Here is a 26,379-nt window from a genome sequence, read left to right on the forward strand (position 1 = left end):
GGAGAGTGGAGACTCCTGGGCATCTACAGTTTCTGTTGAACTGCCCTTGTGTAATAAGGCTAAATTATTTAATTGCCAACTGCAAGACAGTTGCTGTTTTGTCACAAAGAAGAACTTCATCCAAGTATTCAATTGAGATTGCCTCATATCTAGTATATCATAATCATTATTGCATCTTACAAACCCGAGTTTAGACGTCCAAAGTACGTCCAGTGCGGGAACTCTCACGGGCCAACTCGATCAAACGAATGACCTCGCGAGCTTCCGCGCCACTGGCAGGGAGGTCACCCTCACCATTAAGTGCGCGGACAAGCTTGCGGTAGTACTCGGTGTAGGTAGGGGGCTCCACGGTGGGAACCACCTCCTTGACGGGCTTGCCGTCCTTGATAGTAGTCAGAGCACCGTAACGCTCGCTCGGCTCACAGCCGTAGCCCTTGTCTTGGGGCATGATGCCGGCCTTGAGCTGATCTTCTTGAATATCAAGGTGGTACTACACAATCAGGTTAGATTTTGCATCTCTTCGCATTGTAGTCTGCACAAGTCGATGCGCTTACCTTCTTGAAGCTGCCCTTGTCACCGCGCACCCAGAAGCGCAGCTGCTCATCTTCGGGGCTGACCACGGTCGCCTTGGCAGTAGCCAATGTGCCGTTGGCATAATGCAGCAGAACGGTGAAGGAGTCCACGTATGAAGATGAGTTGATCTCCCGGGAAGAGCCGATGAAACCGGTCACCCGCGCAGGTAGCCCGAGCAGATGCACGACCTGGTCCAGGAGGTGGGTTCCAAGATCATAGATCGCTGAGCCTCCAGGGATGACCTTGTTCTTCCATTTGTGAGAGTCGGATGCTGGCTCCTCGGGACGGTGGCGGTCGAAGTGAGTCTCAAACTCGGAGATGCGGCCGAGCGAGCCATTCTTGACAAGCTTGGAGAGGGTCACGAAGTCGGCGTCCCAGCGACGATCTAAGGTAGGCATTAGTAGGGATCTAAATAAGCCAGGCGGCAAAGCATACTCTGGAACACGGCAAGCTGTTTGTTGTTCTTCTTCGCAATGGCGACGAGGTCATCGGCTTCTTGGGTGGTGGGGGTGAAGGGCTTCTCGCAGACGACTGATATATCGCACGTTAGTTTGTTGATGCCAGTTGCTATTCGGGAATGCTAGACACTCACCGTGCTTGCCAGCCTCCAGCGCCAGCTTGGACAGCGCGAAGTGAGAATCGGGAGCAGTAGTGATGATCACTACGTCAACTGCGGGGTCCTGGACCATCTCCTCGGCAGTACGGAAAGACTTCACACCTGGGTGATCCTTCTCGGCATCATCATCCTGCTTCGGGGTGCGCTGGACAACTGCGTAGAGCTTGAGCTCGGGAACCTCCTTCAAGAAGGGAATATGGAAGATCTTTGCGCTGAAGCCGTAGCCGACAATGCCGACGTTGTAAGTCTTGCTAGCCATGATGAGATCTAGATTGAGGATTAGTTGAGGGAGAAATTAGGAGGGGCAGAGACTATTTATGTGGCCCCGGAAATCATTTAGCGGGGCAGATGCGGGAAAGTCCTGGCGACGGCAACCTGGGAACGTTGACTCAGGTGGGGGTCTCAAAGGCAAGGCCGACTCGGCTTCCCGATGTGGCAAAATGGTCACCTCTACATCTACTTGGGAGCGCTCTGCACCTATTTGACAAGGATCGTTTCTTGTATTCTCTTGGCTTATGACAGAGAAGATCCCACTACTCAGTGTCCATGAACCTCTCAGACTAATGTGTACTACAGTTCTCTGCTCGAGATCAAAGAACATTGCGGATGTGTAGCTCTACGGAGTAAGAGATGATGGACCCTCGGATGGAGCCAATGAGAGGGAATGGTACGATTCTGAGAGACTATTTCCCCACTCAAACTATTGTTAAGGCGGATGTTATCCGCTATTTATCCGCCTTCATTTCTCTAGAGTCACCACACACAACATATGGTGTAAGGTTTGTTTTTTAAAAAAAAGCACTTTGACATCTCGACTTATGCCGCTGTCCCACTTGCGTCACTGACTATAAGTGTTGGACCTATTCCTCTTGTATCCCAACACACCTCGTTACTTCGATAGCATCCTGTTTGAAATTGCGGTTAGCGACACTGGAAGCTTCCTTCTTGGATCACACTTACTCGCAATCCCTCGGGTTGGCATAGCTGACTCTGATACACCAAGTGCGGGTTCCCGACAAATCGGAAAGTGGGCACGTCATCTCTGCCCACAAAGGACTGGACCGCACGTTCCGCAATGCCGGTAGTGTTATATGCCTGAGAAGGTCCAGCCTTGGCCGCTTCACGCTTCTGTTCCACCGTGCTGCGGACGTATTCCAGATATGGTGGGTTACCCGGGTAAATGACATTGTCGGCAACGAGCACTGAGCCTGGCACAATAGCCCCCAAGTGCTCACATATCTTGAGGTCAGTGGTGTACGCCGGTTTGTAATGATCGAGGAAGAGAAGTTCTACTTTCTTCATCTCGCCCGAAGTGAGCAATTTGTGTAGCGACACATCGCTTCGACCGACAATGATACGCACAAAGTCACGCAATCCAGCTAGCTCGACGAGCATGTTGGCAATTGCGGCGAACTCTGGGTTCAACTCGAGACTCAAGTAGCGTTCACCACCGTTTCGACGGACCACATCACCGAACAAGATTGCAGAGTAGCCCACGTAGCAGCCGAGCTCGATCATGGTCTTTGGCTTGAGTTCATCGATGAGCTTGGTGACGAATTTGCCCTTTTCGGCGCCGACAATCATAAAATTGTAGTCTTTCTCAAACTCGTGAATCAGATCGATCACTTTTTGGGGATGGCCCCGGATTTCATCTAGATTTGGTTGCCCATAGATGTAATGCAGGAGCTTCAGCTCCTTGCCGGCGTCGCTCTGTAGTATGAGTCAGCGTTCATTTCTTCCAATTAGAGACTGGGTCAGAATGCAATTCCTACCGTGGAAATTTGTGCAGACATGACGTGGAGATAGATCAAGAGAACTGGTTGTTGATGATTCATGCGATTCTATGCGGATAACACCACTTATAAATGACACCGCACCTCGGGGATAACGCTTGGACTACTCCGGATGGAGAGACAGTAGGGAAGTCCGAGTCGGATCACGATTCACTCAGCATTCGCCAGTCATTGGTAGATAACAGCTCCACCAAGACCAGAAATCCACATTCCATGGAGGGTATTCTTTTAGGCAATCAGCACCGAGCGCACTGATTCTAGATACAAGGTCGGAAACCTGATCCCATCCGGTAATTCCATATACTTCCTAGTCTTGGAGGTTAGATCAGAGACCCCCGCCAATATCTCTCTGGGATACTTGACCCAGAGATCTTGATCTTCCAAGGGTCTACAGATAAATGGAGGTGTTCAAATGTTTAAAAGTTCAACACAGAAAGTGCATCGTCACATTGTAACGCTGAACTATGTGAGATGTCTGCAGCCCAAGCCCCTCATTATGCCCAGCCACCGCAAACTTAACTTTTCATTCCTTTTCAGCGGCCATTTCCTATTCTCTGTGCCAGACTGTTGAGGTTGATTTTTTCCAGTACCTAGAGTCAAATGAGCAAACCCATCGATCTGCTCGTTACCGTGAGTCATAGACTCGGTATGTCGATCCAATCCGCCAAGGCTTCAGTCTCATCGGGAACTCTATCAAGAATACTCGGGCATCTGCTTCGAATATGCCTTTCGTTCGTGTTGTTATTTGTCGATAGCACCATTCTCGTGGTCGCGGGATTGTTATCCTATAGCCGGTCAATAGCCACTCTACACCGAGCGACACAACAAAACGTGCGCTTTTACCCGAAAACAGTCCTCATTACGGGCATAGGTACAGCCCACGGCCTTAAACTGGCAAGATCATGGGCGGTAGAAGGCCACCGCGTGGTTGGCGCCGATGTTACAGACCTGGACCTGCCCGTGCGCTCCGGTGGGAGTATGTCCAAGGCCCTGGTGGCATTCTACCGGATCCCCAAGGCCCATTACCCCTCCCGGCTACTTGACGTCATCCACCGTGAGAAGGTCGACCTGTGGATTCCCTGCTCGCCCAAGGTATCCTCCATTGAAGATGCGATGGCTCGACAGGTCGTGGAGGGTCGCACTAGCTGCAGATGTATCACCTTGGACACCGAGTTGGCGGCTTGCTTCGCCCATCCTGATTCTTTCCGGCAGTATGTGACCAAGAGAGGTCTTCCTGTACTTGAGTATCACAAGGTCCAAACGCGCGACTCGGTGCACAAGATCTTACACCGGTCGCCCTCCAAAGCTTACCAGATCTCTCGAGCGACACCAACTGCCAAGGAGAAGGCTATGAGTTTGCCGAGGCGTACGCTAAGCAAGACCTACACGATGGTCAGTGAGATCCAGATCTCCAAGGACCGACCCTGGATTCTACAGCAACAATCGCGTCTTGGCGAGCTATTCGCAGACCTGCTGGTTGTGTGTGGCCACGTTCAAGCCATTCAGATTCGGCTTTCCGATTCTGATTTGTCTACGCGGAGGGATTGGCGTCCAGAGGAGGCTCTGGCCACTTCGGTCCATAGGCTTATGCAGACACTGGCCGCCAAAGGTGGAGTTCACTTGACAGGCCATCTCTCTGTCAGACTCCTGGTTGATGAAGAGTTCGAACCGTATTCTGTCCGACATGCTATCTATATTGCTGGCTGTACATCTGGCGCTCGAGTTGTTGAGAATCTGCCATATGATGTACCTTGCCCTATTGCAGGGTATCTATCGGTGTTCTCTTCCAATCCAGTTGATCCAACCAACGTCGCAGCTACACTATCATCAACCCGTTCAGCACCAACTTTTGCCCGCGCCGCCATTTTTCCCGCTGCTTTCTTGCAGTTTTTGTTGTTTCGCCTTGTACTCATGACCCTTGAAATTACAAAATTGGAACTAGTGAGGTGGTTATTTTGGGCAGACCCCTTGTTCTCTTTTCTTGACCCAGTTCCCTGGTGGTGGCAAGTACATGTCTATCGACCACTGCGAGAGGTATGGGTATTGATGAAGCAAACACGAGAGGCGGGACTGACTTGATAACTTCCCTTTTATGTTGACATGAGTCTACGAGAAACGAGATTACGATGCACATGAGAAGTCGGCCATTAGCCTTTGTTGATGTTAGACTTTAATAATCCCTACTTGGGCCGCAACGATGTAAAGGATGTCATATAGAGGGACACTCCGATACAGTTTTTTTTTTTAGATTTTCTTCCAAAGACTTTTTCAGATGTAAATGAAGACCATAAAACGCATTTCCCGTATAGAGATGTATTTTTAGGGGGGGGGGTTACAAGTGACCTTTGAGAGCGACATGGCTGTGAGAAAGATGTCAGAGCATATGCCAAGCACAAGTGTGGCGAAGTTCCCGAAATAGTGACGGTCGCCTGGGCGATGTGGAGGGACATCTTCCGAACATAACAGATCAGGGTAAGGCAGAGAGACAAATAGATTGTTGAATGGAACATCAACCCTTTCATTTTACAAATTCTTCAGAGATTTCAATAGTTGCAGAACTGCGATATTACGATTCACAAAAATAAAAAAAAAAGAGCAGAAAAAAAAAACAACAACAAACCGACAACTTTGCTCCACGCAGCCTCAGCCTGACCAACACCCCCTCCAGGTCTTATTCTTCAGGGCTCGATTTTGTTCTAATCTCATCTCTCACTTTTTTTTTATGTCCCGTATGACTTCACGATAAACTATTTCCTTATTCCGAGACCACCCCTCCATTATTTACGGGCCAATACCAAAAAGCGCAACACCTTTGCAGCGCTCCGACACATAATATGATGTTTCAAATGCCGTCAGGCGGAAGCCTCGGACGGACAAAAAACATACTTCATTTCATACAAGGATTCGCTATCTTCCTCGCATGGGCCTTAACCATCGCTATCTGGACTAAAGGAGGCGGCATCGATGGACGCACAGGCTGGTACTGGGGTCTGGTATGTTTTCCATTCTTGCGATTCTGATACCGCAAAACCCAAAGAGGTCTCTCATGCTGACGTCTGATCGCATGGCAGTGCTGGTTGAGTATTCCTGCTCTGGTCTACCTGGTGGCAGTGCCGATGTGGCCCCGAGCCCGACGCTTCGGTAATGTGTATGCATTCGCCTGTGTCGACATCCTCTATTCGATTCTCTGGCTCAGCGCTTGGATCTGTCTCGCTTCCTACGTCGCCAATGGAAAGTCCAAGGGCTCGAGCAGTCATGACAAGAAGCCCGGCTCCGACTCCAAATCCACCAAGACCGGATGCGATAACTGGGCATATGGAAGCTCTGGAAAGTGCAAGCTGAGCGAGGCAACTACAATCATTGGCGTTTTCATCTTGTACGTCAATTTCTTCTAACGTCGCGACACAACGATTCCTTGGACCAAACTAACAAACAAAAAGCATCATTTTCGCCATCACCGCCTGGATGTCCTTCCGCAATGTGGTGCACTTTCGCCGTACCGGCACCCTCCCCGACGCCGTCTCCGACCCCACTTTCGCCGCGCAGAGCAAAGCCGCCTTCTCATCGAACCCAGCCCAGGACTTCGAGGAAGATGACGATGACATTCGTTCCGGCCGAGGCGGCGTCATGGGCGCCTCATCCCGCATCGACCGGGATGAGGACTATGCCCTCCTGCACCAGAGTGAGGTGGATGATCTAGGCAGCTTACAGGGACGGACCGCGATGCAAGGCTCTTACGACCCCACCGCTCCCGCACCCGGAGTTATCCTCCATGATTATAGCAATTATAACACTGGCTACGGTGGTGCATATGGCCAGCACTATGTGGAGCCCTCGACTCAGTACAACTCGTCGGAATACACCCCGTCGGAGTATACTGCTCCCTCTGGGTTTAACGGCTCATCGGTGAGTGGTTACAGCAGACGGCCGAGTTGAGTGAAGAGTGTTGGTAGTGTACATGGAGGCATAGCCTAGTGAGATACCCGGAGGATTGATGAGTGGTCTTGCTTTTTTACGCGCCTTGGATCTTGACCTTGGAGCGGTGTTGGGCGCATCGCTATTTGCTCTGGGCTGATGCCCTTGTTTTTACCATGTCTCTCAAGGGTCTCCTGGCCCTGGGATTACGATTATATGTCCTGCTTTTGTTGAATTGGATCTAGCAAAATATAGATGTGTTGCAATGTCACTTCATGTGTCTCGGTGGTGTTTGGTAGGTTAGAATACGTTGGTAGGCAATGTGAGAAGATGATATCTCGAAGGCTGAGGTATTGTCAATTTATACCACAAATTATACCCATCTCTTTTTTTTCCATTTTGGCGATTCTCAAGGTGTGATAAACTCATCTTTCAATGATACTATCACTTGGATAACCTGCTCACTTTGCTCGTAGAAGACACAGAGTATATGTTGCGTGGACAAGGTACGATAATTCTGCCACCGCTTTCCATATCAGTGGATTAATGGACAGCTTGCCCTCTTGCCATCATCATCTCTTGACAAGTACTACCCCTAATATTGACCTCCAAGTGAACTGTGCTTCTTGGAACAGCTAGAGACGACACCCTGAACTGTTCCTTGTATGAAACAACCCATTCTCCCATCATGCCTTGCCATTCCACTCCCCAAACACCCACACCGCAGTGCATATACTAACAACCCTCAGAGACAACACCGACCTCTTAACCCAAGCCCGAGACCTACGGGCTCTGCAATCCTAAAGATGGCCAGCGAAATTGACTTTTACAACCAATACCCATTATACATGGATCCAGCCACTAAAGCACTCTCACTCCCACACTCATCCGCCCAAACACCCTCCCAAACAGCCGCAATCAACGCCGAACTGGAAGAACTGAACCAACTACACCGCGCCCTAATCAGCCTTGACCCCCCCAACATCCCCCCTGCGCCCCTCCCCATGAACCCCAAGCGCAGTGCACAGATCAACAAACTCCGCGAGAACGCCAACGCCGCCTACCGCAAGGCAAACTACGACGAGGCAATCAAGCTGTACTCGCTCGCCATCGACATGGGACTCAACCGGCCGGGCTGGGAGCCTATGGGTATTGCGCGCGAAGAATTGTCGGGCCTTTATGCGAACCGCGCGCAGGCGCAGATGGCAATGCAGGCTTGGCCCGAGGCGCTGATTGATGCTAAAGCTAGTGTTGATTCAAAGCCTGTTGGAAATGTTAAGGCTTGGTGGCGCATTGCCAAGTGTCTTGCGGAGATGACTCGCTACGAGGAGGCGCGCAAGTTCTTGCACAAGTCGCTTGATATTGAAGGGAAGGATTCCGAGGGCGGGAAGGAGTTGTTTGCGTTGCTTGGGGAGGTTGATAGGGCGCTATTGCGGAAATTGTCTGCTTAGAATTGCTCCGTGGTTTTTTTTTTTTTTTTGGTTTCTGCACAGCTGCCCCCTCCCCCCCCCTTTTTTTTTTCTGCGTGTTGGCTAGACATTATGTTCAGGCTTTGATGGTTTAATTTGGTTTCTGACTACATGATTCCCTTCCTGTTAGGATGTTTCGAGGCGTTTATGCGTTGACGAGGTTTCTCGAATTGATCTGGCGGACACGTCTGGTATCTGCTAAAAGTTCTTGGGGGAGCTGCTTCCCTCCCTCTTGTATAGTTGCACTTTGCCTTCCCAAGGCCTTCTCGTAGATCTTTGCCTAAGCCATTTGCTTTACTTGCATTTTTGCGCATTTCCTCTTGCTAATTTGCGCGGCTTAGCCGAATTCTGGACGAACCAGTCGAGCAAGAAGAATACCATAAGCAAGGAGACCCCTTTAGCTCAAGTTGTCCTCGCTCTCTATGCTAAATCGCTTCTTATTCTCTAGATTTCAAACGTCCACTCGGGATCGGAAGCACGATGCTCGAAGATCAGTTGATGGTTGCGGCGTTCGTGGTTGGTGCTGTCGCTCACGCGATTAAAACGACATCAACTTATCTCCCGTTTATTTAATATCCTGAGGCAATGGCAACATGGTAACATGGTATGTAGTAGGTAGCTAATCCTCTTCAAAGATAAAGTATGACTAGGCCGCATATGCGGTCGACTATTCTCTGAAATATATGGCCCTAGTAGCTCACCGATTTACTCCTGTAGCTTGTGGAAATGCCAGAACTGCCCCTAACTTGTAAGTAATAAAATTTCAAGAAGGATGAGTCTGCTTCAATTTCCATAAGAAAAATGTAAATCTACATACAAGAAGTGCACGCTTAAAACTCAGCAACCAAAAGAATCTCCAATCTCGGCAGATCAAACCAGCACACTAGACCCATCACTTTTCTTGCAGGCACAGGCGCCGGCGCTAGCAGCCACCTGCGTCGGTGTACGCGCAAAGCTAGGAGGCACGTCAAGGACCGGGTTGCGGTCAAAGAAGTTGCGAGGGCGCAGAAGAAGTGTCATTGGCTCCGCAGGCATGACCGGGTAATCCTCCGGCGCGGGGAAATGTGTCAGACCGAAAGTGTGCCAAAGTACAATATCTGTGTTATCAATAGAGCAATTGGGTCCAGCAGCTTCGATCCACGCGGGCAGACCCTCCGAGGGCTCGCCAGAGGTCTGTGGAACATGGCGACCAGCTGGATGGACTTGGTCGTCGTCGTCTGGAGGACTGAGTCAGAAAAGGAACACAAGTTAAAACGGGGGAATAGAAAATCTTACATTTAGTGACATGAACAGCATGGCGCGCGAATCCTGCTCGCTTCCAGACTATTCCGCCCGCCTTGGGGAGCAGGGGAGGAACATCGCGGCTGACCAGCTTGTAGCTGACGGGCTTCTTGCTGTGTGGGTTGAGCTTGTTGGTATTGGCCATGTCCCAGGTACGGCTGGTAGACCCGTCATAGTCGGACATGGCCTCGAGGGGAGTGGAGAATTTTGTCTTTTTGGCGTAGAAGGCGTTTCCGTACTTGTTCTCGGCACTGCCAACTTCACCGGGTCCTTGGACTGCATCTACCTGGAAGACGGTATTGTTCGGTCCGTCGATGTTCGGGTCTACACGGAGACAGAACAGATGCTGGTGGTTGTGGGCGTTGACGCCCGGGTACACCTCAGTTCCCCAGCCCTTGGTATCCTCGCCTGGGTTCATGGCGTAAGTGTTGAGAATTCCGGTCAGCTTGATCTCGAGCTGGACTGTGCCGTCCTGGTGGAAGATCCAGTACACGCAGTATTCGTAGTTTGCTGCCGTGAAGATCTGCGAAATGATTAGCTTTCGGCCGCGGGTTACGACGGTCGAATCGTCGCGGAAATCGGTGTGCTTGAATAGGATGCCGGCATCTTCTTCGTGGATACAGATGGCATTCTTGATGATTGTGCTGGCGCCGGCACGGTTGACAAATGCCGCGTCCATATAGTGAATTGCACCCTTGCAGTCACATCCCAGTGTCAGGCTGTTGGTCATGTATCCGCCGCCGTACTCGCCCAGGTCGAATGCGTGCTTACGTTGGTGTGGATGTTCCGGGTTACCGTATGGCACGACCATCTCGGCCAGTGAAAGACGCCAAAAGATAGGACGCACATTGCCCTTGTCGTTGAATGTGATATTGTTCAGGACAATGCCTTCCCGGTAGTTGAACCCGACGTGGATGCTCCAGTTCTGCCATTCGATTGTGCGGCCCTTGACCTCGAAAGACACACCCTCTGGCTGGGTAATATGAATTGGCTTAAGGTCGGTCCGATATCCACCTTCTTTCTCGATGGTGGCTGGATGGTAGTTGTTTGGGGGGGCCTTGCTGACCGGTCTCCGTACAGTGGGCACATCAATGTGGATAATCTGCTTGGTCTCGGCGTTGTAGATGGGACAGAAGTCCAAGGGATAGGTGTACTGGGAGTCGTCGGGGTGAGGGCGGTAGTACATGAGGGCTTGCTGAAGACGGACACCAGTTCCAAAGCGCTCATCGTATCCAATTGTCCACGCTAGATTGCCATTCGTTCAGTAACATTCTTCGATTAACGGGTGAAGTCCTTCTACTTACGGTCACAGTAGACTTTGTGCATATCTTCCTTGGGAATTCCGAGAACGCCACATTGCTCGACAACTTTCGCATCTTTGCGTACAACGTGTTCAACTTCCTGCAGATCCTCCATGGTGATCAGAGGCTGAACATTCGGAGTGTGCTCCCACTTGGTGATCTTCTTCTGGTCCAGGTCAACCACACCATCGTAGATCTTGCCACCAGGTGCAATGGCAACAATATCAGCAGCTCGGGCAGGACGAGGAGCGTTCTCCGGATCAGCCACCCAGGCCATCATCTGGACCTTACGGGGCTCGTAGAGTGTAACCGCATTGTAGTTGAGCGAGCCATGTTCTTTGCGGACAATGCTAACAACTGCATCAATTTCCACTGTAGAAAGAGGATCAAGTGGATAAGGCGGTGGTGCAGTAGCGCTGACCTGGCGAGTCAACTGCTGTAGTCGGTCGAGAACCATGCTGTGCGAGAGAGGTACTGTAGGAGATGATTTCGAGGTGATGAGGTTGAGCCGCGAAGTTGAGTGAAGTAGTCACTAGAGAGTCAAAGGCAAAGTGGATTTGATTCTCCCTCAGATCTGGGGTTGCCCATTATTTATCAAGCAAGTAGTATCTCATGTCCCCAGCCCTGGAGGTATACCTCCATCCGATTAGATAAAGCCTATTTGCGGAGGCCGGATCCATTAGCCTGATTGGGTTTAGCGTGATGTCTTCATCCCCAAAAAGGGAAAGAGATGCTTGTCTGCAGGTTGAAATTGATATGATCTCTGCGTGATTCATGTCGTTTGTCATATCGCGGGGTAGAACTGGGAGTTCCGCATGAGAAAAATGGATAACACACGCTTGACCTCAATCAACGACAGTCTGAAGCTGCGGACCTCGTCATCCGAAAAGTTGTCAAAAGAATCTCACAAGACGATGAGAAGCACACCAGGATAAGCCAAAACGAGCTCTTGAATCTACAAAACAAGGTTAAACTGAGCGAACAGAAGCTAGAATTCCTATGTTTAGGACACAGACAGGTCCGATCTAGCTAAAACAAGAAAGAAAGGAAAAAAAAAGCACCCTAGATCACAAGAACGAAAGGCACAAGGCCATATTGGAGCCTATCAACGCCTCGTAAATGGATTCAAAACCAGCCATGTCAAACGCCAGGCACCTTCCTGCCCAACACCGTCGTCTAGACGCAAGAGCCCAGCACAGGCAACGAAGCCTACACAAAGCCATAGGCGCGAAGACAATGCCGAATATCGAAGGAAAAGAACACGATGTACTCGTGTCTATGTACATACATCACATCATATCAGCCCCAGGTTCTTCAAGGAATGTGCCTCATACCCGGCCCATTTGATAGGCTCCAGGAGTCGGGGCATTGTAGCCAGCTCCGTGGTGCTGAGGTGTGTGGGCGCCAGTTCCCTGAGACCCAGTATTGGGAGTGCTGGGGGTACCCCGAGGTTTTGGCGTTTGGCTGGCGCTGTAGGGCCGATTTGTCCGCCCAGATTTGACCAGAATATTTGCTGTCGTCAATTGCCCCTCCGAAAATGAGCTGGCGCGTCTTCCAGTAGATCTCGCCGGTCACTAGGGAGTCCGAGCCAGCCTGGTGGGCGATTCCAACGCGTTTGACGCCGAGTTCGTCGGCAATGTCTTGCAACCCAGATTTCTGGCCAAGGTTGGTCAGGATCTGTGCTGCAGCCTGAGTAAGAGGAGAACCGTTGACGGCTTGATTGCGACCGGCGTGCTTCATGAGGTACTTGATGTCGTAAAGTGACGGGAAGAAGATGGTTAGAAGCTTGTGGAACTCCTCTTCGTTTTCTGGAAGCTGGGAGCAGAGCATGATCTTCATCAAGTAGCCAAAGTCGTACCCGGAGTGGAAAGAAACCCAGTGGACGTCATCTAGTAGCACCAATCCAGAGCTAATCAAAAGAGCCCCGAACTCGAATGGATCAATACCGTTCTTTTCATGCATGGCAAAGTCGATTCCAGATTTGGCAAGCATGGCTGTTGACTCCTGGGCGTACATGTCTCCCTCGAGCGAAAATCGAAAGTTGAACTGCCATGTGCAGGGAGCGGGCACACCATACGCTTGCCCATTGGCGTCGGTGCCTGAGGCTGGGGGAACCTCTCCTTCGTCATTGAATAGAGTGATGCCTAATTGTATCATCTTCAGAAGATCGACATTGCATCGAAGGGTCTGATAATGGTAATCGGCTTTGTTTGAAAATGCCCCGATCGGCCGAGCAACTATGCCAGGGAATTCGGTGTCCTAGGTCTTAGTCAGTAAGTGTAACTCAAAGGAGGCTTCCGATTTGCACGGAGACATCCGTAGTTGGTGCTTACCATGCTGATGTAAGGGTACTTGTCGACCAGCTGCCTCAGCACCGCCATCTCATGGGCCAGGTTGTGCTTCCAGACATCTCTAATTCTTGATTTCACTGCACCTCCCTTTGCTTCGAGCGATAACCGGCCGTCGTGACCCTGGTGTAGTTGTTGCTGTTGCATTTGCGCACCGCGCGCAAATCCCATTTGTGCCGCATGACTAGCGAGACCGGTGCCACCGCCATCACCTGAGCCAGCTCCCGGAAAACCGCCTACCGCCATGCCATTTGAAATTCCGCTAGATAGTGTAAAGGGATTGATGTTGGTGTTCGGATTGCCCGCGAATCCAGGATGACCAAGCGAAGGGGGAGGGAGCGTATTTCCAGACTGTGCGTGTGCGGGGTGTTGAGATTGAAGGTGAGCTTGTTGTATGTTGTATGGAGGGTTTAAGCCAGATGGCCCATATCTGCCAACGGGAGGTGGCATTTTGTTGTCTCGAGGATACGCATGGATGAAGTGACAGTTTCGTCCCTCGAAGGCGGGAGAGCTACTTGGTCTACCGTATTCGGTTAGCGCGGGTAATTGCCAAGCACACCTCTTTTCCTCATCTTCGGCTCCTCACTGTGTCACTTTGCGGTTGATTGCGGACCAAGGGACCAAGCTACAGCTCTTTAAATCTTGTTTCTCTTTATTTCCACTTTTAATCAAGATCCACCACTGGATAACTCCCACAATGCCCGCCCGCAACCCTACCGGCTTCGACCTCGCCAGTTACAAGGCCGCGGCTTCCCCGTCTTCCGTCTGGGCCAAGCGGGATCCATGGGCTCGCAAGTACGTCAACTTATACCGATGTGATACCGAGTGTGGTAGGCACTAATATATAATAGTGAGGCCTGGCGCTACAGCGGCCCCTTCAGCAGAGCCAAGCGCTTCAGAGGCCTCTTCCCCGGCTTCGGTATCGCGTCTGTTGCTTTCGCTGCCTACTGCACATACGAGCACTTCTTCTTAAAGGACGACCACCACCACGGCGATGCTCATCACGGTGACGGTAACCACTAAACGGTTGTCTCTGGAGACCAATTGAGAATGCCGCCGACCAACGGATTATCGAGCGGAGGACGTATACCCTAGGCGACAAGAGTCGTCTCGCCTCCGCAAGAACCACGGCCGGGATTTTGGATCAAAGCGCCTATAGCCTTGCCGAGTCCCGGAGCTTTTGTCGTGTCAGGGTGGATATGCAGCTTCTCGTGGCTCATAAAGAGCGTAGCTTCCAGGTGGCGCTTTGGGTTTGATTTGTCGAATGTACATAGCTTTTATTCCACTACTACAACCAGATGTTTCTTTTATTGTTCGATCATCAAACCTACAGAGGCTTTGCCATTGTATGTTTGGGGTTGGTTATCAAGGTGGTTTAACTTTGAGCTTCTATAAACACGTAATATCATTATCAACATGAGCCTCCACTATGTATGTTTGGGACTCCAACTTTTGTTCACGCAGATTACTCCTCGAATACGAGCGAGATACCATCATCACCGGCAGTGACAATACGTTTTCCATCCAAGCTCTGTACAAAGCCCATAATGCCACCGGCCTGTTCGCCCTCGTCATTTTCCGTGGCACCCATGTGTCCTTTCCACTCCTGCATCAATCCCTGAGAAGCCGCGGCAGTACCACCGCGTGCATCCCATCGTCGGACCACACCATCCAAACCAACAGATGTAAGCATCCAAGAGCGGTTCTGGTGTGCTGCAGAAGCATTGGCAAGGGGCCCTGAGATGGTTGCACCGAGTTGCTTGCTACTAGGCAGGAACTCAACCTTGACAACTGCGCTTCCCTCGTGGGCATCTCTAATGTGCCGACGGACTGCGAATCGATGAGCCGCATCGTACATCACAATCGAACCATCCACAGACCCGGCAGCAAGAAGGGTGAACGGAGCCTGGGAGAACGAGAGTGACTCAATGTTGTCCGTCTGAGTTTGCAATGCGGCCATGATAGTGCCTGTAGCGGTGGAACCGGCTGCCTGGGAGGGTGCATTTTTGCCCTTGCCCTTGGCTGCAGGGGCACTTGCTGCGACTCGAGGAAGGCCGACGACTCTGATGTTGCCCTCAGCACCACCCACTGCAGCAATTCCACCGCTAGGGGAAATGGCGATGGTGTAAAGACCACCCTCCACGGCAAAGCGCTGATCTTCCGCATTCAATCCGAGGATTGCATTGGTACCTGGAGAGTACTCAATGCCCGCAGCGGCGGCAGCTCCGAAGACGTCGTAAACAAAGAAGCTGGCATCCTCAGAAACAGTAGCCAGGAGATTACCATCAGGCGTCCATGCACCTGCAGTGCATGATTCGGTGTGTGAGAAGAAGGTCTGGATGATGGAGATAGGCTGGCCGGGGTCGGTATGGTCGATACGGAAGACCCACGCGCTGCCGTCATTGGAACCGATGGCAATGACGTTTTGTGTTCCGTCATTTCCCTGCTGGTAGGGGCACACGGCCATCCAATTGATCTCTTCCACTTCCTGGATTTCGCCAAAGAACTCCCACGAGAGTCCGGTTTTCTGGGGTGTGGTATCCCGATAAGCTCGAAGTTTGCCATCCAGACCTGCCGTAATGGCATACTCTCCTGCCGGTTCGGTGAAAACCACGGCATTCACTGTGTCAGTGTGCCCATCAAGCTTGGCCAGAGGCAAGAGAGACTCGCGCTCCCTTGGCTGGGGGTTTGATTCGTAGCTCGATGGGAGTACAGGACGCGGCGCTGGGGTCGAGTCAAAGATGTAGGCTGTATCATCGCCAGAACCGGTCATGACAATATTGTTGTGAACCGGGTGCTGCGCAACACAGAATACAGAGTCCGAGTGCGAGTCGAAGTGTGCTGCTGAGTCGTTTTGGAAGGTGATCTCATCTTCGATAGTCATATTCTCGTCAGCATATTCTTCATCTTCTCCCTCTGACATGTGATGGTCCTCATCACGATCAAAGATCTCTTCGGCATCGTCAGCCTGCATATACTCCTCCGCTCCGTTCTCGTGATGCGGGTCGTTTGAAGACATTTTTTGATTTTTTTTTTCTTTCGTGGGTACGTGGGATATGAAAGATATGATGCTGAAAGGAGTGATTGATTAAAAGGTCACTCTTGATATGATCTGTCCTTAAAGCAATATTGAAGCAAAAAGCAGGTTGTGAAGGCAATTTGAAATGCCCTCGATCTTTTTTCTTACCTCCCCGCTTAGAAATCCACCACCCCGCGGCAGATTATCCTCTGTGTCTTACCGCTTTGGCGACCGCTCTTGCGTCAGCGCGAAACGCGAATTGGCATCACATTGTATGGATATTCTGTGAATTTATGGCCACAGTCCTCATTGTAGACTGTTAATTGCAGTTTGCATTGATTCTTTGCATTTGAATTAGTGTTTCAAAGTGGGAAGAAGCCATGAGCTCCTTGCAAGAGTCTTACCCATGCGACCAATGCGACAAGGTATTCGGGCGTAAACACCATCTGAAACGCCATATCCTAACTCATGCTCGCCCGCAACTCCACCTTACTTGTGAGCAGTGCGGCACACCGCTGACGCAGCAATGCTATGACCGAGGACACGCCGGGTCGAAGGAGTTTAAATGCCGCTTTTGTCCAAAGTCCTATACTCGAAGGTATGCCATAGAGTCTCTGCTCTGCACTGCAGACACAATTATCGTTCCAATTCTGATATTCGTGCAAAGACATAGGCTTGCGGCTCATATGAGAAAACATCATGATGGAAAAGATATAAAAACAGAGCCGTCGGAACAGACGAGTCTTGTATCTCAGAATATTCAAGAACCAAGCTCCATCTCATCAAACATACGTACATCGCCTTTCCCATTGAATGAAGATGAAACAAACCAAAGTACTCCTGGTCTGGCCTTGCCTGCTTCAAATCTTACTACACAGCATCAGATCAATGTCTCGCATGACGTTATGGAAATATCAGACGGTTCAGAAAATGATGAGAATGACCCAACATCTCAAACAAGACCGCCTGCTAATACTGCACGTGCCCGGGCTCCTCGTCCGCGCGTCCCAGCTTCGGGTGCTCGTACACGTCCCCCTGCTGCCCTTTCTGCTCGTACTGCCTCTGCTGCGCCTGGTGCAGCCAGCACTTCTAAGCCAATCCGCCAGTTGAAATCATCCCTTCCCAAAATGCGGCGTTCGGATGAGCGCTTTTTGTTGCCTGAATCCTGTTACAACGTGGTGACAAATGCCTCAATATACGAATCACTTAAGTTATATCTTGTGAGCTTGGGGGAAACAGAAGATGGGACATTTCCATGGTGGAGGGTTATCCAAGACTTTGTGCACTTGTATTTTGAACACTTTGACCATGAGTACCCTGTGATTCACCCATATGCTCTAGAATTCGGGCATGACAAAACTTCATGGATGGTACTGTTAGCAGTGGCCACTGTTGGGAGTCAATATAGCGCTTTCGGCAATGCCAGTCAATTTTCGGCATCTTTCGGGGAGATCCTGTCTCATGCAATAGCTCAAAACGTAAGTTCATCTCCCGGTGAAGACTTGTACCTGATATTAATCATATTAGCGACCTCAATCACCCGAATCAACATCTTTATCCTATGCGCAAAGCGTATTTCTTAGTGATGCCTGCCTAATGTTTGGCGGGTCGCATAAAGCCCAGTTGAAGTTACAATATGAGCGAAATGTACTTGTCACTTTGGCTCGTATCTTGAAGTTTGATCCATGCATGAAAACAAAAGCGTCACAAGGTCCAAAACACTGGAGAGCCTGGCTGGCAAGAGAATCTCGTATACGGCTAATTCATTGTATCTTCCGTGTGTGCTACCTGCGACAAGCCATAAAAGCCTGACTAATCTTTTAATAGAACTTGAATGTCTTCAGCTCGTCTTGTTCGATCGGCAGCCAATATTTGGGCAGCATGAACTTCCCGAGGAGTTCCCTTGTCGTCAATCACTATGGTGTCGCAGGAATGCTGACAAGTTTGTTCATGTATACCAATCTGATCAAGGTGAGCCAATGTATCTGTTGCCATCAGATATCTCAGGGATTGACCGTAACAATTAGATTTATCACCATCTCCGCCCACTCAAATTGATGTTAGAAAAGCCAGTGAAACCATGGCAGGAATGGATGCTTATCGCCGTAATCTCTACATGCTGTCTCTTTACAGCGAGGAGCGATTGTTCCTTGAAAAAATGTCTTATTCGTCCATCTGGAAATCGAGTCTAAGTTCTCAAGTGACTGGCATGCCAGTTCAGGAGCAATGGGCCCATTTTACATCAACCCCTTCAGTACTGCGCGCAATGATGTTTCGGTCGATGGACGAAGTATTCGTGGCCATTCCCACCTCAGCTAAACCTGACTATATTGCCGCTCGAGATGTCATTCATCATGTACTGTCCCTTCTCCGACTAGTATCGCTCCACGTACTCGAATTATTTTCAGGGTGGCATGGCGAGGACGCTGAAGTTGATACGTCAACAGGTCAGCTGAAAGATTGGATGGGAAAGAATGCATCAAGCGCCAGGAAGTGTCTGTGGCATGCTGTATGTGTTTTCAGCACATTGAAAGCTAAGCAGAAATTTGCCTGTCATGATCCTCTCTGTTTCCTGATTGCTTTCTTCTATATATGGGCATTCGATACGCTCGTGGTCGCTCCTGAAATCGAAAAGCCACAAGCTTCAGGTAAGGAGGTTCGCTTGTTAGACACTAGGGAAATTCACATTTGGATTGCTGAAGGCCCCAATGCTCAGCTCAATCTGATTGGGATCGGCCATCTGACGGGCAAGGAAAGCTCTTTGCGTCTGCTCGCCGAGGTGAGCCAAATCTTCTCAAAACACAAGTCCTGGTCTGGGCTTTGCCGTGGCCTTGGATCTGCAGTTGATCAAATTTTGAGAAAACAGACGACACCCCAGGCGGTCCCTCAAGGGTCCTCTCGGGAAGACAGCAATGACGAAGTGGCATGAACGCTTCATTGCTTGCTCTTCGAAATGCCATATTATCCATTTAGGGCTACTTTAATGATACCCGAAGCCTCGAGGCAATCAAACTTCAAAAGCTTCATTATCCAGTGATTTCGAGACATCTGTCCATCTTCATCTTAACTACGTCAAGGCTAACATTGGCGGTAAACCATACAACAGAACAGAGATTATTGTTGAAATTTTGGATTGTTTACTAGTAAACCTACATGCACTTGGTGCCAAAAATTGTTCTTGACGCTTTATTTGAGGTTTCAAATACCAAGATCTAATCAAAGCTACCCCAAACATTTTTAGATCTTACTACCTGCCTTTCTCCGTGCCTCCTTCTCCTGATCACGGATCAGTCGGCGAAGGATCTTACCACTCGGACTCTTGGGAATTGCATCCACAAATCTGATACCTCCCTTCAACCACTTGTGACGAGCCTTGTGGTCTTGAACATACTTCAATAGAGCTTGGGAGACTGATTCGTCGGACCCTGCTGTGAGAGACTTGACAACAATCGCCTTGGGGACTTCTCCTGCGCGATCATCGGGAATGGCGATAACGGCACAGTCCGAGACATCGGGGTGGGCGAGTATATGAGCTTCGAGTTCGGCAGGTGCGACTTGCAGACCCTAAAAATGAGAAATTAGACTGGTAGTCTTCCCACCAACGTGTAGCATCACGAACCTTGACCTTGATCAACTCCTTGATCCGGTCGACAATAAACACATGCTCAAAGCCCTTCGGGCCTACACGAATAACAGCCTCATCTCCGGTACGCATCCATCCATCCACGAATGTCTCTTTGGTGGCTTTATCGTTGTTCAAATAACCCAGGACGACACTTGGGCTTCGGACCAACAACTCGCCTGGAGTGTTGTACGCTGTGATTTCCTCATTTTCGGGTGTCAGGATGCGTGCCTCGACTCCAGGAAGCAAGGCGCCAGATGAACCTAGCCAGATGTCGTTGGGGTGGCTTGAGCTTATGACTGTCGATGTCTCTGTGAGACCTATGTGTGAAAATGTTAGCTGTATGTCTATAAGAAGCGCCAATAATTACACACCATATCCTTGGCGGATCAAAACGTCTGGGTAGAATTTGAGGAAGTCGGCTGCTGTCTCCATGCCTAGGGGTGCAGCTCCCGTGAACAAAAGCTTCACGGAGCTCAGGTCATACTTGGAGCACACGTCTTGAGTGCCAAGCATGTGAATGATGATTGGAGGTACCTAAGTGGCTGCGGTCAGCATTCGACAGCATCTTTTCATCAAAAAAGACATGCTCACCAGGAAGAGAGTGGTAATCTTATAGCGTTGGATGGCATTCAGGTAGGATTTCAATTCGAACTTGGGGAGAACGATTGTCTGGTCGCCTCGGTATGTGCCAGCATGGCAAATGACCACGAGACCATAAATATGACTCTGCGGAAGGAGACCAAGAGCAACCTCAGTATTCGCAGGCTTTGTGTCCCCGCCATCCCGATAGTTCTGCTCAAATGCCTTGATCTGGAGAGTATTGGCAATCACATTATGGTGTGAGATCTTCACCCCTTTCTGTTTTGTCTCACATTAGCGCAAGTGTCTTATTCAAATTGTTGGAACACCGCTTACTGGCAATCCAGATGTTCCACTCGAGTAGCACAAAAAAGCTGTTCGTCGAGCTCCCTCGCCCGCACTCCATCGCAATTCATTCACTGATGGTAGAGACTTTCCAGCCTCGATGAGCTGGGAAATGTTCTTGTATTCTGTTGGAGGCTTCGCGCCGCTAAGAAGCTGCTCGGGTAGGTCGAGTAGATAGATTCTGCTCCTCAGGAGACCGACGTTGGCTGCCGCTTCCAGCGAGATAGAGAGGAGAGGGACGCAAGTAACCAGGGCCTTGGCCTTGGAATCAAGCAGCTGATGTGTGAGCTCGGCGGCGGAGTATGATGCATTCGCGGGAGTGAGAACACCACCCAGTCTGTGAACGGCCCAGAATAAGGGCAAAGAGTCGATCTAAGTACAAGACGAATGAATAAGCTCCTTTCTGTTCTTTTCGATATAGGCTTTACACTTACAGTGTTGAGGGCAAACACGGCCAGAGTCTTATCCCATTCCGACCCTTCATTCGGCAACCAACCAAATTCTTTTGAAAGACTACGAGCCAGCAAGTCAACGTGATTGGCCACTTCTTGTGACGAATATGACTTTCCAGTGAGGCCGCACGTATATGGGTCCCGGGAGCTGGCGTGTGGCACTCGTCCATATTTCTCGTTGAGCATAAACTCGCTGATTGGGATGCTGTCGGGAATTGGGGCCAATTTGCCGGACTCATTCGAAGCCAAAAACACCATTTTCCAAATTCTCGGAGCTGCAGCGATCCGTCGGTATAATACGGGGGGTAAAATGTCCAAATTGTAGGGAAGTAAGGTAGTTTCGGCTCTTTATAAAGTGATACTAGCTGCAGTTGGATGAGGGCAATGAAGTTTTACTCACGGTTTAAAGATATGACAGGAATAGAAATGAGAGTATAGAGAATAAAGTAATAACCAGTCGAGGAGAGATTTATGAAAAGTGACGGGTGTGGGGAAACTGGCGAACGTGGCGCGAATCCCCAATGATTATACCGCCAGTGCCTAGATCGATCATAGTAGTTTATGCCGCCAAGACCAGAGATGCCTCGGTCCATACATATCCGAGGGTATCATCCTTGACATGCTCTCTGACTTGCTGCATCGAATCTTTACTTCAATTACCTTGTAATGGGGATATATTCAGCTTTGCGATGAACGGTATCCCGGAGTTATCCTGAGAAATCGAAGAAATTTGTCTCCGAAAGTTGAAACAAAAGCACAATACTCGATTTATGGTGGCCTTGGCGTGTAGATCATCAAATCCCCCGTACAACATATGCACCCCCAGCCGCCGCCTTACCCTTTTGGGACCATGCCGAAATACCGAGGTACTCACGTTTCACTGCGATGGAACGTACAGTCAAAGTAAAGTTATGGCGTGCATGTCGTTTTTACCACCTGTATTTTGGACCTGATCGACCATTTAACCCACCGTTTTCCATATCTCGGTCATCCAGCTCATGGAAAAGCCACCAACAACGGAGACTATAACATCTTGACTATCGTTTACCCAGGATAATCCCAATTTGCTGTTAGCAGCAAGGTGTCTGGGCCTTGCTAGTTGGGTGCTCTTATTGTGTTGTCTATCTCGAGGGTTTCTCGGTGTCCATTTCACGCCTAATTAACATACCGAGATTGCTTGTAGCATGAGGCTCATAATCAGCAGTGGACTTCCTCGAGATTGGCCTATTTTGCGATGTAAGGTCAAAGTTTACTGCCAGCTTAACCCCGACCTCGACGCCGCTCTGGCAAAATACATCTTGGGCCCTCCGCCATCCTCCCATCTCACGCTCCATCCTATCAGGGGACACTCTCCATCCCTTTCTATCATTGAATTATTTCTCAAAGCTGATCACTTTCTGAAAAAATAAAGTTCAGCACAACTTAAACACCTATCCACCTTGTATGATGCCGTTGGGCGTTCTAAACTGTGAGTCTGACTATCAACCTCCACCATCAAACATGGTTCTGTTGGCAATTGACCCTCTTCTGGGATGTTCTTTGATATGAAACTTACTCACTTCATTCCAAATTAGCTTGATTTTACAACGGATTGTGGAAGATGGCACCACGCCCTACTGTCAATCGTCAGACGGTTGAGAGACCAGTACGAACAGGCCGCATTCGTACGGCCAAAACAAAGAAAGAACAAGCTACCAAAGGTGGAAATTTCTTTTTTTTAACGATACCCATTGAATATAACATGCTAAAACTAGACAGTTTCAGCGGACCAGCTGGAAGCTGCTATCAACGATCAAGCTCTTGAGCCGGTTTGTGGAACACCCCCGGCTTGGTCAGAGGTATGCTACCACTATTCCTTTATAACTTAATGGTCTGTAGACTGAATTCTCCGCTAGGGTCGCCAACAACTTTGTGATGCGATTCCATGGTTTCGCTGCACCCAAGGTGCGATGTATCACAATGAAGGTTTCTGCTTTGGCTTTCTCATTGATGCCGACGGTGGTACCCGCACTTATATCGACGAGGAAATCATTATTACCAGAATGCAAGTATCGTGTGCCCAGAACAACAGCGTGACTCTACTAATTTCCATCAGCGGCGGATGCTGCACCAAAGACTCGGGGGGAAACTTGACCCTTGAAAAGAATCAAGACTCAGACAATGCACTCGTCCAAAGCATCATGGCTAGCCAAAACTCAAAGCTTGCTGTTGGTCTTGTAATTGGTATGTATTAATTGTTTTATAAAAAGAGGCCCGCTGACCACCGTAATAGGAAGCAAGAACAAGATACTCAACCGAAAGCTTCCGCATCGGTACAACATTATGGACTGGTTTCGTGTTACCAACGTCTGGTTTGAAAAGATTGGCCAGAAACATGGAGTCAAGGTCCGCTTTGAGAAACTGAATCTTGAAGAAACGAGCTGGTGGGCGGGCAAGGACTCTCTCCCTCCGGTGCCCCTCGATGAACGGGACTTTGAAATAAAGCCCGAAACTGTCAAGTGTGAGAGATGCTCCATGGAAAGTGTTCGATTGTACGAGGAAGGTTGGATGTGCCTTGAACCTAGTTGCGTCGACTTCTGGAAGATCGAGAACGCTTTGCCTCCCGCTGAGCTCACCTTCAATGCTGATTTCCTGAGCTTTCGGAGTCGTCCAGACCAAGCAATCCAGCCCCACTACAGTCTAGTTCCTGATCTTTTGTCCACGTTGGATGAGAATACAGCGGATGTTAGTACGTCTCGTATTGCATGGAAGGGAATCGTGTGCCCGATGTGCCTTAAATGTATCCGTCGAACTTTCTGGCAAGGCTGGAAATGTGATGATGACTCTATCGGCGAGGAGGGTGAGAAAAGCTGCCCGTTCCAAAAGTTCATGAACATGAACCCTATTTCGCTCCGGGTCGTCCTCGATCATTTTGAGCTGGCTCCGATCAAGCGAGCAATTCTTTTCGACAGGAAGTTTAGCATACCAGAGGTTGATGACAATTCCTTCTTCCCTTACCGGAAGCTGACTTACAAACTCGACGGAGTTGGCTCGATTACCCACTTTGTGTCCAACAAAGCAATCAATAGCCGTGCGACTGGACCGGATGACCTTTTCATTAATCTCCAACGTGGTGACCTTGGTCTCAAACGATTCCGGCTTCAGTCCAGTCTGGGTAAGTGAGCCAGCTACAAGCTCTACAAACATACTTTCTCACATCGGAACAGTTGCGGGTACGCTGACTTCACATTTCGCGGTCAACTACGTAAGTGAAGAGACAACACCTCAGCAAATTAGGATCTATCTCATTTGAACAAATAACATAGGGTATGCCCTATAAATATGTCGTGTCTGTCGATTCCAAGGGGTTTGATGAAGCACCCAACGACATGCTCCAGGCTCTGGGCCGATTGTCGTGGGCAACTGAAAAGGCAGTCATTTCTTCTGGAGACAAATACCTGCCTCCAAATGAGTTACTGACACTCGGCTACTTTGAGGAGATGAAGATCGGAGTAAGTCGAACTTGAAAGATTGTTTATAGCCTCGGCTAAGCTTTATTCTCTCAGTTCCACGATGACGGCGAGTCCTCGCTGGGTCCCACTATCGCCACACTGTCCCTTGGAGCGAAAGCCACCATGCTCGTCCGGATGAAGTACAAATATTTTAATGGTTCTACCCGAAGGGCTGATACCAAGCAACTTGGGACCCTCCTGCAAGACGATCCGGTTCTGAAAGATTGCTTGTTTGAGGGCGAACGCCGGACACTGAAGAAGGAGTACGATGCTGGTGAGATCCCGCAAGGTGAGTACGATGACTCTCGTCGAGCCTTATCGATGGGCCGGAAGGGAAAAGAGGCTCCAGTTACCATCAAGATGGAACTTCACCACGGTGATCTGGTTGTAATGCACGGAGAGAATCTTCAGAAGTACTACGAGGTCTGTTGCTGTTCTCCACTTCGCCAACACTGAACCTTGGATCTGACCGACATAGCATTCCGTGGTGCCCGAGAACAAGTTGCGTTTTGCTTTGACCGCGAGATACGTCAAGCCCGACTATGTTGATGCGAGGGAGATCCAGAAAGGCCAATTCTCACTCACTTCCGACCAAATCTACGATGGAAAGTGAGATTGTTATTTGCCGAAGGACACGATTTCGAAACATCTTTCGCAATTCTGCTGCAACCTGAGTACCCACGACCATCTTTATCTCTGATACGATCCTTCTTGCCGGGCTAATTTTTCAATTTTTTGTTGCGAATGATTCTTATGCCCCAAACTCTTGTTTTGCTGTTTTGTTATATACCCTACTGCTTGTACTTTTTGTGTGCTTCCTATCGATTATATCCACACAACGAGATCACTCGACGACCACTGCTGTGCTACCAGAATCATGTGCATCTTATGTGTTCTAGGCTTGGTTTTATGAAAACCTTAATTTTAGTGAAAGGTAGTTATGTTGTATTTTACATTAGGTAAATCCAGAAACAACACTAGACTAGATTAAGGTTTTTTTTAAAAAAAAATATTGATCCGACCGGCTCCGCGGCTCCGCGGCTCCGCACAGCCTCTGCAAGTGCTACGCGATCTACGGAATGCGGATGTTGTACGAAGTAATGTTGTGCACTAGTTTTTCTCTCCCTCTTATTTGGTGTTTAAAATGGCAAAAAATCGTTATACAAAGGTGTGCATGGATGGGATTTACCCACTTTGGTGCATCACTGCATATCTTTTTCTGCCGTATTTGATGAGTATAATTACCTCCCCAAACTACGACACCCAAAAGCAGACCCGATAAAAATCAGCCATTTACCTATGTACATGCACAGAAATGTATGAAACGGCCAAATCACGTTTCTAAGGACTAATCTAACTTGTATACCTAGTTTGATATTTAGTAGGCCTCTACACGTCAATGAGCACCGAACACGCACATAATACTGCAAGACAACAGAATGACAATTAGTGCTCCAAAACAGTATTAATACAGAGTGCTAGTAAGAGATGTGCAGATCTACTGACCGCTTTCAAAGTGGGTGAAGACCACCCATGCACACCTTTGTAGCTCTTCCAAATAAAGAACAATGC

The 26,379-nt window shown here is 49.4% G+C and overlaps 11 protein-coding genes across 11 annotated transcripts; 5 read left to right on the forward strand and 6 right to left on the reverse strand.

Annotated features, from left to right (window-relative positions):
- Positions 1-190: 190 nt before the first annotated feature.
- On the reverse strand, positions 191-1,448 carry Pdw03_7035 (NAD binding Rossmann fold oxidoreductase, putative; the record flags this gene model as incomplete). The annotated part of the gene is made up of 4 exons (XM_014678814.1): positions 191-490; positions 555-958; positions 1,009-1,104; positions 1,166-1,448. The coding sequence occupies 4 exons, from the start codon at positions 1,446-1,448 to the stop codon at positions 191-193; spliced, it is 1,083 nt and encodes a 360-aa protein (XP_014534300.1).
- Positions 1,449-2,049: 601 nt separating this feature from the next.
- Positions 2,050-2,982, reverse strand: Pdw03_7036 (O-methyltransferase, family 3; the record flags this gene model as incomplete). Its single annotated transcript, XM_014678813.1, has 3 exons — positions 2,050-2,094; positions 2,150-2,899; positions 2,962-2,982. The coding sequence occupies 3 exons, from the start codon at positions 2,980-2,982 to the stop codon at positions 2,050-2,052; spliced, it is 816 nt and encodes a 271-aa protein (XP_014534299.1).
- A 648-nt stretch (positions 2,983-3,630) lies between these two features.
- Positions 3,631-5,061, forward strand: Pdw03_7037 (O-methyltransferase, family 3; the record flags this gene model as incomplete). The annotated part of the gene is made up of 1 exon (XM_066101532.1): positions 3,631-5,061. The coding sequence occupies one exon, from the start codon at positions 3,631-3,633 to the stop codon at positions 5,059-5,061; it is 1,431 nt and encodes a 476-aa protein (XP_065956615.1).
- A 755-nt stretch (positions 5,062-5,816) lies between these two features.
- Positions 5,817-8,348, forward strand: Pdw03_7038 (Tetratricopeptide TPR2; the record flags this gene model as incomplete). Its single annotated transcript, XM_014678811.2, has 5 exons — positions 5,817-5,975; positions 6,054-6,358; positions 6,423-6,888; positions 7,537-7,560; positions 7,647-8,348. 5 exons carry the CDS (start codon positions 5,817-5,819, stop codon positions 8,346-8,348), a joined length of 1,656 nt encoding a protein of 551 aa, XP_014534297.2.
- Positions 8,349-9,236: 888 nt separating this feature from the next.
- On the reverse strand, positions 9,237-11,405 carry Pdw03_7039 (Primary amine oxidase; the record flags this gene model as incomplete). The annotated part of the gene is made up of 3 exons (XM_014678809.1): positions 9,237-9,583; positions 9,642-10,892; positions 10,952-11,405. 3 exons carry the CDS (start codon positions 11,403-11,405, stop codon positions 9,237-9,239), a joined length of 2,052 nt encoding a protein of 683 aa, XP_014534295.1.
- Positions 11,406-12,262: 857 nt separating this feature from the next.
- Pdw03_7040 (CCR4-NOT core complex subunit Caf1, putative) lies at positions 12,263-13,746 on the reverse strand (the record flags this gene model as incomplete). Its single annotated transcript, XM_014678807.2, has 2 exons — positions 12,263-13,207; positions 13,282-13,746. The coding sequence occupies 2 exons, from the start codon at positions 13,744-13,746 to the stop codon at positions 12,263-12,265; spliced, it is 1,410 nt and encodes a 469-aa protein (XP_014534293.2).
- A 247-nt stretch (positions 13,747-13,993) lies between these two features.
- Pdw03_7041 (NADH:ubiquinone oxidoreductase, B12 subunit) lies at positions 13,994-14,319 on the forward strand (the record flags this gene model as incomplete). Its single annotated transcript, XM_014678806.1, has 2 exons — positions 13,994-14,091; positions 14,148-14,319. 2 exons carry the CDS (start codon positions 13,994-13,996, stop codon positions 14,317-14,319), a joined length of 270 nt encoding a protein of 89 aa, XP_014534292.1.
- Positions 14,320-14,761: 442 nt separating this feature from the next.
- Positions 14,762-16,315, reverse strand: Pdw03_7042 (60S ribosome biogenesis protein Sqt1, putative; the record flags this gene model as incomplete). Its single annotated transcript, XM_014678805.1, has 1 exon — positions 14,762-16,315. One exon carries the CDS (start codon positions 16,313-16,315, stop codon positions 14,762-14,764), a length of 1,554 nt encoding a protein of 517 aa, XP_014534291.1.
- A 468-nt stretch (positions 16,316-16,783) lies between these two features.
- On the forward strand, positions 16,784-19,244 carry Pdw03_7043 (Zinc finger, C2H2-like; the record flags this gene model as incomplete). The annotated part of the gene is made up of 6 exons (XM_066101533.1): positions 16,784-16,810; positions 16,900-16,913; positions 16,983-17,793; positions 17,843-18,092; positions 18,143-18,286; positions 18,343-19,244. 6 exons carry the CDS (start codon positions 16,784-16,786, stop codon positions 19,242-19,244), a joined length of 2,148 nt encoding a protein of 715 aa, XP_065956616.1.
- A 308-nt stretch (positions 19,245-19,552) lies between these two features.
- Pdw03_7044 (Phenylacetyl-CoA ligase) lies at positions 19,553-21,574 on the reverse strand (the record flags this gene model as incomplete). The annotated part of the gene is made up of 6 exons (XM_014678804.1): positions 19,553-19,879; positions 19,935-20,257; positions 20,312-20,474; positions 20,532-20,798; positions 20,856-21,236; positions 21,299-21,574. The coding sequence occupies 6 exons, from the start codon at positions 21,572-21,574 to the stop codon at positions 19,553-19,555; spliced, it is 1,737 nt and encodes a 578-aa protein (XP_014534290.1).
- Positions 21,575-22,916: 1,342 nt separating this feature from the next.
- Pdw03_7045 (Oxoglutarate/iron-dependent dioxygenase) lies at positions 22,917-25,420 on the forward strand (the record flags this gene model as incomplete). The annotated part of the gene is made up of 9 exons (XM_066101534.1): positions 22,917-23,016; positions 23,075-23,154; positions 23,212-23,360; positions 23,412-23,539; positions 23,589-24,470; positions 24,523-24,560; positions 24,622-24,807; positions 24,862-25,230; positions 25,286-25,420. 9 exons carry the CDS (start codon positions 22,917-22,919, stop codon positions 25,418-25,420), a joined length of 2,067 nt encoding a protein of 688 aa, XP_065956617.1.
- Between the last annotated feature and the right edge of the window lie 959 nt (positions 25,421-26,379).

The sequence above is a fragment of the Penicillium digitatum genome, chromosome 2 (genome assembly GCF_016767815.1).
Source record: "Penicillium digitatum chromosome 2, complete sequence".
Taxonomy (NCBI): Eukaryota; Fungi; Ascomycota; class Eurotiomycetes; order Eurotiales; family Aspergillaceae; genus Penicillium; species Penicillium digitatum.